Consider the following 15,201-nt stretch of genomic DNA (forward strand, 5'->3'; position numbering starts at 1 on the left):
TAACCAAGAAGCACAGCTACACAAAGATCCCTCATCCCAGCTACCTCTCATACTTCCAAGTCAGCTTTGATGCTCCAAATAGGCCCCTCGCACAGGTGGCCATAAGAAGCTCTTCAGGAACAAACGGGACACTCAGTATTTTTTCCCCTTTATCACAGAGCAATAAGCTCCTGGTCAAAGCATCCATCTGCACATCGGGATGTCGCCCATCTCCCATAGTTTCGGTGGGAGCGAGCTTTCGGACGCCGAGCAGAGGGACACGTCTCTCCTTCCACAGGAGAGGGAAAGCTGGCAGCACGGGCAGGCTTCACACTGCCAGATGAGGCAGCACAAGAACAAAAGCGAAGGTTTGGTGAGGAAGAGCTAAACACAACCCCTACCTGATTGTGTTCGTGAGACGACGAGCCCTTCCCTCGGGATGGGGAACAGCTGCCATCAAGCTGCTCGCTACAATCCGCTGTCCACTGTAAAAGGGATAAAAAAAGGGATTGTGTAAAAAAAATAGCTGGGCCGGGGAAAACTGCTGTGTCAGTCCACAGCACACAGCAAACACCGTCCGGCTGCGGGCATCACTGTATGTGAGGATGATCCCCAAAGGCTTTGGCTTGCAAATGCTCCACCTGCCAATGGTGAGCAGAGGGAAGATGCAGGAACAATTGCAGGAAGGCACCTGAAACAATGCTTTGCAATAAAATCCATCCCCACTATTTCCTTGCAGACTCCAGAGCTGTTTGGTATCTCAGGCGTGTGGTACACACCAGGGCAGCTTGACTTGATTACTCTTTTCCATGGAGTCTTCCATGGAAAGTTGGGAATTTTCTGCTTTTCCCAACTCTGTTCACTTCAGGGAGAGCTATGAGGCCTGAGCTGCCAAAAACCTGTGGTTCTATTTTGAGCAAAACAGAAGACAGAGCTCAAAGCTGCAGGTTTGGCCACTGCTGTATGCTGCAGCCCCGCTGTCACACCAGCTTCGCCCCGTGGTGAAGGACATGGGCATCGGGGGACTTCCCAGCCATAGTGGGAGCTCAGCAGGACAGCACAGCCCATGGCAGAGGCGAGCAGCTCTGAAATAGGACCTGCTGTTTCCCCCAGGGTTTTACAGCAAGGTGCCTCCACCAAAATAATTCAATTTGGGGTCATTTGGGGTTTCTCCCCCTCACAAAGAAATGAAGGGTTGCATCACACGAGGGGTGTGTGTGGCAATATCAAGTAAACAAACGTAAGAGATGCTGCTTAATCCTGAAGTCATTTTGTTGCCCCCCCCCCAAGCTGATACTGAACCTTGGTGACCAGTTCCATTTCTGAGGTCTTTCATCCTGGGAAGCACTTGGCTGCGCCAGAGACACTCACCGCTTGGATGCCATCACCAAGGCTGATGTGTCAAGAAAAATGAAAATTCAATTCTGTACAAACAGCAACTACCTGAGAGCTTCTTGACAAGTACGGATCAGCCCACAAATAAGAGGAAGAGCCACCACTAGACCTGCTCACCATCCCTGCACAGCTCTGCCCTCATCGGAGAGCCCATGCTAGCTCAATCAGATGGGAAACATCAGCCTCACCTTTAATGAGCTCTTTAATGCTCTCCATTGCTCTCCTGCCACCTCTGCTGACCTACCTGGAGAAGCTCATGATGCTATCATGCTTGAGAGCCTTCTGCTAGACCTATGCATATCTCCTTTAACGATTTTGAGTGCAATCACATGCCTGGAAAGCTCTCTCAAGGTCCAGCTCAGCCATTATTATGTCCACAGCCGAAAGAAAATTGCATTTTCTCTCTGACTTTCTTTTCTTCTGGTGGGAGCAAGGCAGGAGACACCCCCCTGATGGAAATGTCCACACTCTGGGATTCTCTAGACTGGAGATGAACTCAGCTCCCCTGTGAGTGGCATGGAAGATGGAGGAGCACACAACGTGCCTTTCCTTCCTTCCCCCGGCACGGAGAACACTTATGCAGGGATGTGGTACCATCCGAGCATCTCACACACATGGGTGAGTGGATTTATCCTCTCTCAGGCAGGGAAAACATTATTACAGCCGCAAGGAAATGAACCGCAGAGAGATTAAGTAACTTGCCCAAAGTTAAAGATTAAGTTGTCGGCAGAACCTTGCAGTTGAAAACAATTTTCTTGGTCTCAGTCCAGTGCCTTCACCATAAACTCAGCTGTTTTCCTCCAGCTCTCATTAAGAGGGAACATGTCACCTTCAGTCAGGCTGGCTTCCACCAAGGTTACTCCAGCAAGCTGCAGGATATGTGAGTGCTTATTCCTTGCTTTGATAAGAAGTGACCAGGAAAAGAAAACCAGAAAGAAAAATTCCTGGCTATTTCTTACACAAATTTGGGGCACGAGGTGGGAAAATGAATATCTTTGCGAGACAACAGATAATTCCTTCCTAACGCATCCCTTAAGACATGGCTCGATAAAAGCAGGTGACCTATGTAAAAGCCATTCCTCACTTCTCGTCCCATATACAGCCCTAAAAATACGAAATACTGCATTTTGCTGGAGTTTCACACAGAAATCCTAATTCCACGTAGACACCAATGGTCTGGGGTACAACCACATTTAGCTGCTTAATTTGAGATGCCACTAAAAGGGGTCTAATTAAAGTGTTCAATCTTCAGGTCTTTCATTATTACTCCTTTTTCTTTTAAAATAAAACCTGACCACCTTTAAAGGCAGCATCCCTAGCATTGTCATAAAAAGCCCAGCAGCTCCTACTTTCAGGGTAGGCGACGGAGGGAAGTTAAAATCCTGTTTCCACAAATGGAAGATGGTTTTGGTTGTGGCAACCAAGGATCTTAATGCAAAAATTGTACATGGGCTGCCACGAGAATTAGCAGCTTTTGTCCTGAAGACGGGCAGAGGTGTGGACAGGGTGCAAGTGGTTGTAAAACTTTGACTATTAATTTATTTCTAATTCAATAGTATTTCTAAACGCGACACGTTAAACAAAGCAGCGCTTGCCTGTTTGACCTGAAGCCCCTCCAAAGTGTCACTTCAAGCACTGCCATTTTCTAGCCTTAGGTTAAAAAAATGCACTACAAAGTACTTTGGATCACTTAATTTTTAAGTTTATTTTCTCCCACTTCTAACAGCTTTGATCCTCAAATTGTAAAAGACCTCTTCAGCAAAACCTGTTCTTAAAAAGGTTCCTTTGATTGGTAATTTCTTTACACCAAGCTCATGTATAAAGGGTCCAAAGCTCTGGATCAGATCCTCAGCTCCAGCAAACCTGCACAGCTCAGATAAATCAGATAAACACTGCTGATATCAGATAAGGATGGGATCCTTCATATATAGAATCACAGAATGGTTTGAGTTGGAAGAGACCTTAAAGATCATCTAGTTCCAACCCCCCTGCCGTGGGCAGGGACACCTTCCACTAGACCAGGTTGCTCAAAGCCCCATCCAACCTGGCCTTGGAACACTTCCAGGGATGGGGCAGCCACAATTTCTTTGGGCAACTTGATCCAGCGTCTCACCACCCTCACAGTAAAGAATTTCTTCCTCATGTCCAATCTAAATCTACTCTTTTTCAGTTTAAAACCATTGCCCCTTGTCCTATTGCTCCAGGCCTTGGTAAAAAGTCTTAGTCTTTCTTAGAAGCCCCTGGTATCCCTGGAGCCTTCTCTTCTCCAGGCTGGACAACCCCAACTCTCTCAGCCTGTCCTCACAGGAGAGGTGCTCCAGCCCTCTGACCATTCCCACGGCCTCCTCTGGACCCGCTCCAACAGGTCCATGTCTTTCTTGAATGGGGACCCCAGAGTTGGAGCAGTACTCCAGGTGTCTGGGAATAGAGAAGGAGAATCACCTCGGCCTCAGGGCATGCACCTTGAGACCACGGAAAAACAAAACCCAGTTGGCAGAAGACCTCTACCAGCTGGTTGGAGACTGCATATCTGGCTGAAAAAGCAAGCTGCCCCAAATCCAGTCTTTTATTATGTCCTGCTTTATACCCCAATGCTCAAAAAGCTGCTTCAGCTGGATGTGCATCCCCAACCCAGGCGACAAGCCACCGGCGTCCCCCAGCCCCTCTCCCACCCCACGCTGTGCCCTTCGCCCACCTGCGAGATGTGGGACTGCGTCTTCTCGCTCTCGCCATCCCCTTCCGTTTTATCTGTCAGCAGCCCCTGGACCTGGTACTCTAGGACGTAGCTGTCGATGAAACGCTCCAGCTCCTCGATCTCCTGAGAGCGGCTGCTCCCCGCCTCCGAGGAGGCCGATGCCACCGACGAGTTCTCCATCCCTTCAGGAGAGATGCCGAGAACGGGGGGGGCCTGAGAAAAAGAAATAAAAAAAGGCAAGAAATTATTTCCCAGTAATTATAAAAAGGTTAGAAACCAGCAGCCAAAGCCTATCAGTTACCACAGGCAGGATACTTTTGCTGTACATTCAATAACATTTATAATAATCCTAGGTGGTCACATTTAGAGTTCCCATGTGTGCACAAACAAAAAAAGTCCCATTTCTGTAACATTCCTACATCTAAGGACAACAACGGACATTTTGCTTATCCTCCTTCTTAAAACCCAAACTACTGAAAACCTCCAGACACGTGCACAAGAGAAAAACAGAATTAAAAACCTTAATTTAAAAAGCCCACAGCATTAGCTGTGCTGGATAAGGGTGATAAGCTGGGGATGATGGACAGGGGTGTGAGGAAGAGGATGATAATTGAAAAGCTTCTCTAGGACGGCAGCAGTAAATGATGCTGAGTCAACAGCACGACTGTAAATGGTCCAGCGAGGAGGTTTGCACATGGAGGTGAAACAGAGATCACACCAGAATCTATTTTTAAGGCCTCTCCTTGTTAAAAATGGATTAGAAAGAGCAAAAAAAAGGGAAAAACCCTGCAAAACAACAAAGCATGTTTTGCATCAACCAGTTGTCTGGCAACCACAGAAGAAACGATGCTATCCCTCCGGCTGAGCTCCGAGCCAGCACAGTCCCGAGCCCCTGCCTCAGCAAAGGTAACACCGCCATGGAGGCACAAGCCCACGTTCATCTTGACCAGACATGGGTGCTTCTTCTCCCAAACCCAGTCCTGCTCTGCCAGACCCCCAAGCGCCATGGATCCATGGTTTTGCTGGTTGGAGCAACATGAAGAGGTCCTTTCCTGGCTCCGAGGGTCCAGTGTTTCCAGGGGGATAAAACCCTTGCCCACCTCACCAGCTACCTAGCGTGAGCTCTGCAGGAGAACCAGCTCTATAGAAGACATAGGGGCTTTATGATGCTTTTAAGATAAAGCATCCTCAGGATGCAAACTGACTCTGGGAAATCTGCAGATAGCCCAGCCAAGACACAAACCTTCAGAGATGGTAGCCTGAAACACTAAATGTTCTGTATGTAGGTTTTTAACATCTTCTTACTGGTTAAAGTCAAAATGCAGAGGAGAAAGAGAAGGCTGTGCAAATGCACACAGATGTATATACAAATTAAGTCATTGGCTTTAAGGCTCGATTCAGCTACCCAAGCGTCCCAACAGCCTGGGTTATCCCTCCCTCCAGTTTCTGCTCCAGCAGCACAGCCATCTCCTAAATATGTATATGTAGATTATAGCTAGCAGAATAAGAAGCCATTATCCAGGGGCTTACGTTGCAAACCCTATTAGGATAGTCTTGTTTAGGGCACAGATCACCAAGGAATTAAGTGTTCTGCTGTAAAACAAAGCCAGATCCTTCTACATCCCCAGCCCCTTTCCAAAGCCAACGCAAAAGAATGGATACACCACCCCACAAACACCTCTTCAACCGATGCAAGAGACTGTACTCAAACCACTTTCACCTCCTCTGATCCATATACTGAATTAAAAACCTCAGCAAATCCTGCAGTTGTCCCTTAACCAGGGAGTGAACACGTAAGGATGTCAACAGCTGACATCCAGATCATCTGAAGATGTGCACCTAATGAAGAAAAGCTGATGACACCTCAAATGCAGCATTGCTAGTAAGGGCAGCTCTAATGACGTTCAGGTGGATGCTCCTGTGATCACTGTGTGCACCTACCCAGTGCATCCATCCCAGATAACGCACTCCTTTGAAAGTTGGCCAACGTTGTTTTCCAGCAACAGACAGGACATCTGAATGTCACTGAAACACCACCTGCTCTGGCAGAGAACAGGGCAGCTCCACAAACCACACCATCGCCAGGGTCAGAAATGAAAGGTACACTCCACAGGCAAGCAAAAGGCACGGAGAGGTCCTCCTGTGGTCTCCTGAGATGGAAACAGCACCAGGAGACCTTCATCCTGATGAAAGTGGCCATGGATGCTTCTTCAAACAAGACTTAGGTTTACCAGACTCCCAAAGCCCAGGCTGGAGCAAGGAGCCACAGCTCGTACATCTAAGAGTGGCTGCACATCGCATGGTCAACACAAGAGCTTCCAGTCCATGAGGACCACACATCTGGTCACACGAGCAAGGACAGGTACAGTTTGCTCTGAGGTGAGGAGGGGTCTGCCACCACCCAAACCACCCTCTCACACGGTCCTCTCCCCTGCCCACGCCTGGGGTGCCTGGGGGCACAGAGCAGGCAGCGGGGACCATTCCAGCTGCAAACACCTGCAGATAACACTCTTCACACCCCACACTTCAGCACACATCGCTGGATTTCCTGGGAGGGGTCTCCTCAAGGTAGTGACCCAAGCAGGAGCCACCTGGTTTGCAAACATGGGCTGAACCCACAGCAGCAAGAAGGACAAGAAAAGCCATCAAAACTAAGTGGTTTACACGTGACATAAAACCTCTGGGACTCACTGCTGTGGGAGATGGGACCGCTCTGGGGGGCTGACACCCCTTCTTTGGCCATCAGTCAGGTGCTGGCTCCGAGTTCACCCCAAGCTCCGCATCCCCCACCCAGAGAAGCTGGGGTGAGTGATGGGGAGGGGGCTCAGCATCCCCATCGTCCCCCACCCAACCACTGCGGAGGGAGCTTGGACCAACCCCTCTCCTCCTTCCTATTTCTCCACGGCTGAATGCCACTCACACCTTAAAGAAAAGGACCCATAAACTCCTGTGCCTGGGCTGGGCATGTTTGCACATGAATTAAGCTCTGGACCACTGTCCCGTGGTAAGACTCATACCGCTCCTTCCCTGCGGTTGGGAGGGAGAAGACACAGGAGCTCCCACCACATTGCAGGACGCCAAGACTTCAGCCCTCACCCTCTCTTTCACCGGGAACTGGTATTTACAGTCTGTTTTGAGACAAGTATAAAATCACCAAGCAAATTTGGAGTGAGTCACATGCCATCCGGAAGGGAAGGAGGGGAAAAAAAAAAAAAAATCTGTTCCCAGCTCGTGTAATTTCCAGCTCCTGAACCATTTCTCATCTGTCACTTCTGAACAATTGTGGCTTCATTTGGAAACTGCCGAGAACGAGCAGTTCTGGCCTAAGGATTTCATCTGCTCAAGGAATTATTCCCAAATGTGCCCGGACTGTCAAAAAGGCTCATTATGTAGATCAATATCACACATTAGCTCCTGAACAAAAATCATGTGGCGTATTAAAAAGGAGAAAGAAAAAAAAAAAATAGACAAGAAAAAAAAGAGGAGCCCCAGAGAGAATGGAGCCCTGGAAGAGGGCATGCTTCTCCCCTTTACCTAATTAGTGCCAATTACCAAATGGAAAGCGCCATTTATTAAATAAAAAGTGTTAAAGAAAGAGTTGGGAGAATAGGTAGCTGCAGTGAGTCCTGGAGGGCACGACGGCGCGGGGAGGTGACCGCGTGAGGTAGGGCACAGCTGATACAGGTGGCATCACTTGGGATGGAACAAGCAGAGTCAGAAGGTATCCTCCATCCCCTGGGGCCACACAACACAAAACCAAAGGGGTTTTGCCTATTTTATTTTGAAGGTGGCACTGGAGGAAATCAAGCCTTGGGCTCTGCCCCGGGGATGCTCCCCCTTGAACACCCATGACAAAGCATGAAGCAGAGCAAGGGCTAACACACACGACTCCACTTTTGGGGTGCTCACCCCATGCCCAAGCAGCATTTTGCTGATTAGCAACAGGAGAGACGGTGGACTGAAAGGGAACGGGTTAGTCAGAAGTCACCAAGTCCAGCAAACGAGCACAAACCACGTATCTGAGAGATTTCTGGGTCTCTAGTAGGAAACTCTAAAACCAAGTCACCTTGCAGTACCATCACCTCTCTCTAAAGGAAACCAGAATTCAGCAGGGAAAAAACTCCCCTATGTTTAAGGGTGATGAGTTATCACACACACCTGGGACAGGATCATCATGGCACACAAAGATCCCTAGAGCAGATGTCCAGGCATGGACAGCGAGTTGGTTGACATCTCACCCTTACAATAAGATAAAAGACTAACAAGTCATGGTCGGTAATCTTTATATGCTTAGTCTGCACCAAGTCAGTGTGAATCACGTAATGACACAGAGACCGGCCGCCCGATGTGGACATCCCAGTGTGGCAGCTGTGCTGGGGCCACTGCCAATATGCCACCGTCACCCAACACAGGGCATCAATAAAGAGGCTCAACAAGCAGAGGAACATCTTGACTTCGTGGCATCTCCTGGCACTCCCTGGTAGCGACCAGCTCTGCGTTTTCTGAATTTGTCCTTTGAATTCCCCTTCTGACCACGCTCCCTTCCTATATCGGGGTTCATGGTTAGGACCACACGTGTCTGCCCACTACAGGGTAATATCCGCTACAATGGGGTGATATCCAAACTTGATGCTGACCCTGCTTTGGGCAAGTGGTTGGACTAGAGACCTCCTGAAGTCTCCTCCAACCTAAATGGCTTTTTGATTCCATGAGATGATGTTCAAGCACTTCACCACTTTAAGAAAGCCTCCTCTGCTCTCTCAGCCTACTTCCCATACTTCATTCTGAGCAGTCCCTCCCATTTTAGATGAGTCTCTCACAGTTATCACGCAACTGCCTTCCCCACTTCCACCAGCCTGCCCAGAGATGTCTCAACGCTCAGGTGAGGGTTGTTTCAGTCACCATCCTCTAGAAGCTTTTTCAAGGCAGGGCTTTTTCAGCTGTTACCCATTGATTTCTGGGCTCTACCTAATTTTACCAAGTGTGAGAAGCGCGTACATAAAATGTGCTTGACAAAACAAACCCAAGACAATCACAGGTTTACAGAGGCCCATTTGCCGGGTCCTGCAAGCTGGTTCCTGGTCCCAGCAGCCTGGCCCTTCAAGAGGGACAGATTTTGGAGCTCAAACAGTGAACCTTCTTCCTTGGCAGAGGGCACCTTGGGAAGGGAAGCTGCCACCTAGATTCAGACCGGATTCAAGTCCATCCACAAAGGTTTAATCTCCACGCTGATGTCTGACTAATGCTAAACCTTCTCTCGCTTTCCAAAATTAACCCCCTCTGCTGGGAAGGCAGCGCGGGCTGGACGGTCTCCTGCTCTTGTTTGGTGCCACGTGTCAGGAAACCTCTGGAGCAGGCTTCCCATCTTGCCTCGCCCTCAAAACATGTACAAACAAGAGGTTTTCAAACAAAAACCCAAACTCACATTTGAGCATCAAAGCGGTTGATGCCTTCCCAAACTGAGCAAACATATGTTCTTGAGAGCTCTTCAGGGAGTGGTGACCCCTTGGATCTGTGTTGGCATACTGCCTACCACCAAGGATTCCCACATTTGAGTATCAAAGCGGTTGATGCCTTCCTAAACTGAGCAAACGTATGTTCTTGAGAGCTCTTCAAGGGAGTGGTGACCCCTTGGATCTGTGTGGGCATACTGCCTACCACCAAGGATTCCCAGACCCCCGTTACGCTCCTTAATCATAATTAATAGAGATCAACCTCAAATCTATATTTTTTTCCTGTTCCCCCCTCCTCCCCCTACTTTGTCAAAGCACAAAGTCTTTAAGTTTTGGGGGGTCTGAAAATTTCCTTCCAAACCTTTCCTACGAAGCCCATGCCGTGCTCATTACTATGACCATAAAACATGGAATCGGCAGCAGAAATAGCCAATAGATGTGCAAACTGCTTATTATAACTTAGCAATTATCAGCATTACTGTGATGTATAATTATTATTAATAGCTGTTATTTTAAAGACTGATCTAAATGGGGTTCTTGCTTTAGCAAGATTATACAGTTTATGGCAATTGTACAGTTTTACCCTTAATCAGCAAATAAACTCAATAAGAACAAGCATTTTTTATGACGTTTGTACGTTCATTCCCTTCTCCCAAAGGTGCTGAATTTGAGGAATCAAGTGGTGAGTCTGATAGGTGAAGAGCAGCAATGGAGAAGGAACCCATTTTGGGTAAGATGGGTGGGAGGCAACAGCACAGGGGAACTTGCAACTAAAATGATGTAAGAAAAGGCGAGTCCATGACGAGAAGCAGACAGACATGCAGGAACAGCGATGCATTTCCATCGGCTCACTGCAGTCTGGGTGAGAGGATCCCATACGTACCTCCTCCCCCGGGGAAGATGCTCCAGCCGTCCTCTCTCCAGCACACCAAGACAAAGCTTCTCCAAAACCTGGACTGCAGCAGCCCAGCAGTGCCGAGGCAACACCGCAGGGCAGCCACAGCTCTTCCCTGGGGATGGGACCCACCTGTGCCCCAGCCATCCCAAGGGAGCAGGGACTCCAGCCCCATACAAACATCATTCCCTGAAGTAAGCAGTGGGGTCTTTTGGTCCAAAACATGCTGACATGACAACCTTGTCAGCAAGACTGCTGCTCATGAAGAGAGCTTCCTAAAACAATTCTTGCTCCAACTCAGCAAGACAAACCGACATCCTAACCTATCATTAAGCCAACAACTGTACGCCTCCTCGCTCCTACCCAAGGTCCAACCTGGTCAGGCATCAGAAAGAAAACAAAATAAAGAGGTTGCTTTTGCCAATTTTTATTGCTTCCATTGGATGGATGCTGAAAGCCTAAAATGCTTTCTCACACACGACAAGTTTCTTTGAAGGTTGTGGCCTTCAAAGACAAGAGAACCAGGAGCACCACGCTATCACATGCACCCAAATAGCGAAAGTTGGAAGTGGATTTACCCCACAACTACATTGCCAGGAATTAATGCGAACAACTAGGTAAGATGATTGGAAAAGATCTCTAAAATACACAGTTCAGGCAGAACTGCTTAACGCAGTGCTTAGCATCAGGCATCTCCAGATTTAGGCTCCTGTATCAACGTTCAATTATCAAAAGGTCCAATGGCCACCAAATCCCGATAAATAGCAAGCGCCCAGCCCATCTTTCCGACCACCTGGCCTCAGCTGTTTAGATATGGGTTTAAATGACTCACTTAAGGCATCCCAGTTGGAAAACCCATGTCTCTTCCTTACTTATCCTCCAGTTAAACGCTGAAAAAGTTCCCATGCCAATCCTTTGTTCCTCTGCAATTCCAACGTAGGGCAGGAGGAACGCAGAGCAGCCTCTCTCTGCCGAAGATTTAATCCCCAGAAATGCCACCGCAGGCCAGCCGCCGGAGAGGCAGGCTGTGACGGGCTCCAGAGCTACGCTGACAGATCACTGAAAGCCTTTTTCTTGCCATTTATCATCCCAGGTTTTGCTAGGAACAAGAGATGCTTCCTATAAAAGGCAGCTGCGGTGCAAATTCTTCACATACCAACGCAGCCACCTCCTTCCAGAGTCTTCTGTGGTAGGACGTCCAGCGTCCCTCTCGTGTTTGCTCTCCCTGGGGAGTGTATAATAAATAAAATTTAAATACTGCTGTGATCCAGCAGGTCCCTTCTGCTCCGAGACACCTGTGACATGCATCGAGAAGCACCCCAGCAGCCCACAGATTTATTTATCTGTGCCTGCATGGGATGATGGTAAAGCCGAACTGAAGAGACCCCCCAGCGAGACTCAGGGAGACACTCCAGCCCAGCTCCAGACAGCAGACACCACGTCCTGCCCCATGAGCAACCAACATCAATTTTCACATCTCTTTTCCCAGCCTCCAAAACCCCATTGCTCTCCGCTCCCTAGAGAAAAGACCTGTTGGACATCACCTCTCATGGAGATGACACCCTCCTCTGCTCGGTGCCCCTCTCTGGGGCTGGGCAGAGAGGAACAGCACATGGTCAAACCCTCCATCATCACCTCCCTCACACTGCCTGCCCACTGTCTTCTCCGAGCCGGCCTTTCCGAAGCCACTGCTGACGTGCACGGGGAAGGAGGTCCCTTCAGCCACAGACCTGGGAGGTGAGGAACGCGTTGACCGCACAGACTAGCTGGTGCAGGACAACTCTCCTACTTATCTGCTTCTTATCAGCGCCTTCAGGTCAGGTGAAACCCTCTGCACGCTTTGACTCTGCAAATAATCGCCTGCCAGCTAATGCTCTGGCAGCAGTAGAGGCACAAAGACCTTTGACCGTCTGCGTTTGGGGTTTGAACTCCTGCCTATCAGCACGGCCGTGGCCAGCGGGCAGCCGGCTCGCTTCCCAGCATCTCCTTTTAACGAGCTCCTTCAGCAGCAGTATTTTCTCTCTCCTAATCCAGCCCATTTCCAATAACGAGTAATTAGCAATGTGTCTTTCTAAAGCGGCGAGAGCATCTCGGTGAATGAAAGGAGAAGTTTATCTTTATTGCCGGCGGCCAGCATTCGCGCCCAGCAAACCGTAGGAACAGTTACTATGGAAAATGAAAGCAATCGAGATGAACCACGACTCCCCGCATCCAGGTATTGCTGCGTCTCCACAAGCACAGATGAAGCACCACATATCTGGTTTGCATTTGCTGCTCCAAAGCCGGTATCTTTCCAGATGCCAAAAGATCCAGCGCAGCAATGTAAATTATTATAGCCTGGATCCGACCCTTTTCTAATTAAAATGTATACACCCTTGAAAACTGCATCGAGTGACTGCTGCTGGAGCTAGCCTTGGGCTTTTCAGATACTGATGCAACCATGGCTGGCTGAGGATTTTATATATTTCCCCACCCTTCCAGTCTCAGGTCTGGTTTCTGGTACCTGGTGATGCAGAAAAGCCCAAGTGACAGGACAGGAACCCAACAAATGCCACATTGCAGTGCCATCCACGAGCCTGGCATGCCACAGAGCGGGCAAACGCCACAGTGCATTGAAACAGAGCCATTAAAAAAAGGGAGGGGGCAGGGGGGAAGGAGAGAGCCAGGAGACAACCAAGTCCAAAAGCCCACAGAATCCAACCCAAAACAGCTGCCTTGACACAGCGATCCAGCAAGGAAGAGAGAGAAATAACCAGAAAGCCAGAAATCCCTTGTTCCCAGCCAGACAATAATTTATTATGTAGCTTGCTTCACTGCAATAAGGAATTGTTTGCAGTTCGGCGGTGGATTTGTTTTTTTCTTTTTAAATAAAACCAAAGCCTCGTCACCTTTAGAAACACAAAGGCTTTTAGTGTGTCAAATCTGTGCACGAGGTTGGAGCGGTTTCCCACCAGATGGGCTTCCTTGCCCCGGGGGGAAGACGTTACCTTTGGCTTGTGATGGATGTTGCCAAGAAAAAGAAAGGAAAAACCAGCACACGGCTAATAAAACCACTGTCTCAACTTCAGGAGGCGAATGGAGGTGGGCTTGTGGCCCATCTGATGGACGTTGGTCCCACCCCGCAGTGGGATGCTCCACTACGTGGGACGCCAGGGCAGGGGGTCCGCTGGAGCATCACTCTGGCTGCAGCACAACAGCAAGGCACGCTCCCCGTCCCCTCATTTTTATACAAATTCGATACATGGAAATACATCAGCATTTCTAGAAATAAAACCTGAAACAGGTCATAAAAAACCCGCAACCACCAACACCTGGAATCAAGAACAGCCCGAGTTTTATAACCTATTTATCCATCGGCTGATACTACAATCTGTGACTCAAGTTAGACATAATCCGTTTTCACATTCCTCTAAAACCTAATGGAACAAGAGCCCACATTACATCTTATCCTTGTTATTTTTCACCTTTCCAAAGGAAATGTTGCCCATAAAAATATTTGAAGAAATAGCAAAAAATGCAAATTTCAGGTGTGCTCCACGACGTCCTCTTTGGAGCTGCGCTGTTTCTCCTTCGAGAGCAACGGCATCGCACCGGCTGGCTGGGTAGGACATGACGGCTGCAGGAATTATACTAGAAGACATAAGCGAAGGACGTTCTCCTGCCAGGAGAGCTTGCACACGCACACCGTGCACATGCGTGTGCCCCCCTACGATGCACGCAGCGGGTAGCAATCCTCAGGCAACCAACACGTGTATTTTGCCCAGGTCCTCCACGATCCCGGGGGATGAGCCCTGGATCCCATGGAAGCAGCAGCCAGGGTGCAAAACTCCCCGCGCAGGCAGCGCTCTGCAGGCAGAGAGCACAGCCCACGTCCTAAATAAAAGCATTATAATAACCAGCTGATCCATACACTTTGCAAACGCACGTTTCGACCGCGTGCTCGCACGCCAGTGCTGGCCGCCACGTACCGTCTTTTGTAAATAACTGAAGGGAAACCATTATCAGAAAGTAAATCTTTTCTTTTCAGGCACCCAGGCAATATAATGGGCACTTGGGCTGTGAAAAGCCCTGTAATCCTAAAAGACACAACCAACTAGAAGTTGAGATGTCCACCCGCTAAAGTATTCTATTCCGCGGGTCGGGCGGGATGGGGCGGGAGCGGCATCCCCCGGTCAGCAGCAGGGCAGGCGTGGAGGGTGCTTAATCCCTATTAAACCATGCCTGTAGTTTGCTGGCAAAGAGCATTTTTGCATCCATACGCCGGCTTTTAGCAGCATTCAGGGGACATACCTCGGCCACCAGCCAAAACGCTGGGGCTGCCAGGCGGGAGGGATGGGGCGGCTTTCATGCTAGGAGAAGCCAGCTGGTCCTCTCCTCCCGGGAATCAGAATCACAGAATGGTTTGGGTTGGAAGGGACCTCTCAAGGCCATCAGTCCAACCCCCCTGCCGTGGGCAGGGACACCTTCCGCTGGACCAGGTTGCTCAGAGCCCCGTCCAACTGGGCTTTGAGCAATTCCAGGGATGGGGCATCCACAGCTTCTCCGGGCAACCTGTTCCAGTGCCTCACCACCCTCACAGTAAAGTATTTCTTCCTAATATCTAATCTAAATCTACCCTCTTTCAGTTTAAAATCATTACCCCTCGTCCTATCATTACCAGCTGTTACCTACACTCCCTGATAAAGAGTCCCTCCCCATCTCTCCTGTAGGCCCCCTTTAAGTACTGGAAGGCTGCTATAAGGTCTCCCCCGAGCCTTCTCTTCTCCAGGCTGAACAACCCCAAC

The 15,201-nt window shown here is 49.2% G+C and overlaps 1 protein-coding gene across 4 annotated transcripts in view; it reads right to left on the minus strand.

Moving 5' to 3' along the window:
• The window catches only part of CTIF (CBP80/20-dependent translation initiation factor), a 147,839-nt gene that overhangs the window by 114,003 nt on the left and 18,635 nt on the right, over positions 1–15,201 (minus strand). For all 4 annotated transcript variants that reach the window (XM_009322961.1, XM_009322959.1, XM_009322960.1 and 1 more), the window contains exons 2-3: positions 4,070–4,282; positions 381–464 (exon numbers count right to left, since the gene is read on the minus strand). In XM_009322961.1, coding sequence (XP_009321236.1) covers positions 381–464; positions 4,070–4,282 — 297 coding nt within the window. The remainder of the gene's footprint in view (positions 1–380; positions 465–4,069; positions 4,283–15,201) is intronic.

Source organism: Pygoscelis adeliae, unplaced genomic scaffold (genome assembly GCF_000699105.1).
Source record: "Pygoscelis adeliae isolate BGI_AS28 unplaced genomic scaffold, ASM69910v1 Scaffold182, whole genome shotgun sequence".
Classification (NCBI taxonomy): Eukaryota; Metazoa; Chordata; class Aves; order Sphenisciformes; family Spheniscidae; genus Pygoscelis; species Pygoscelis adeliae.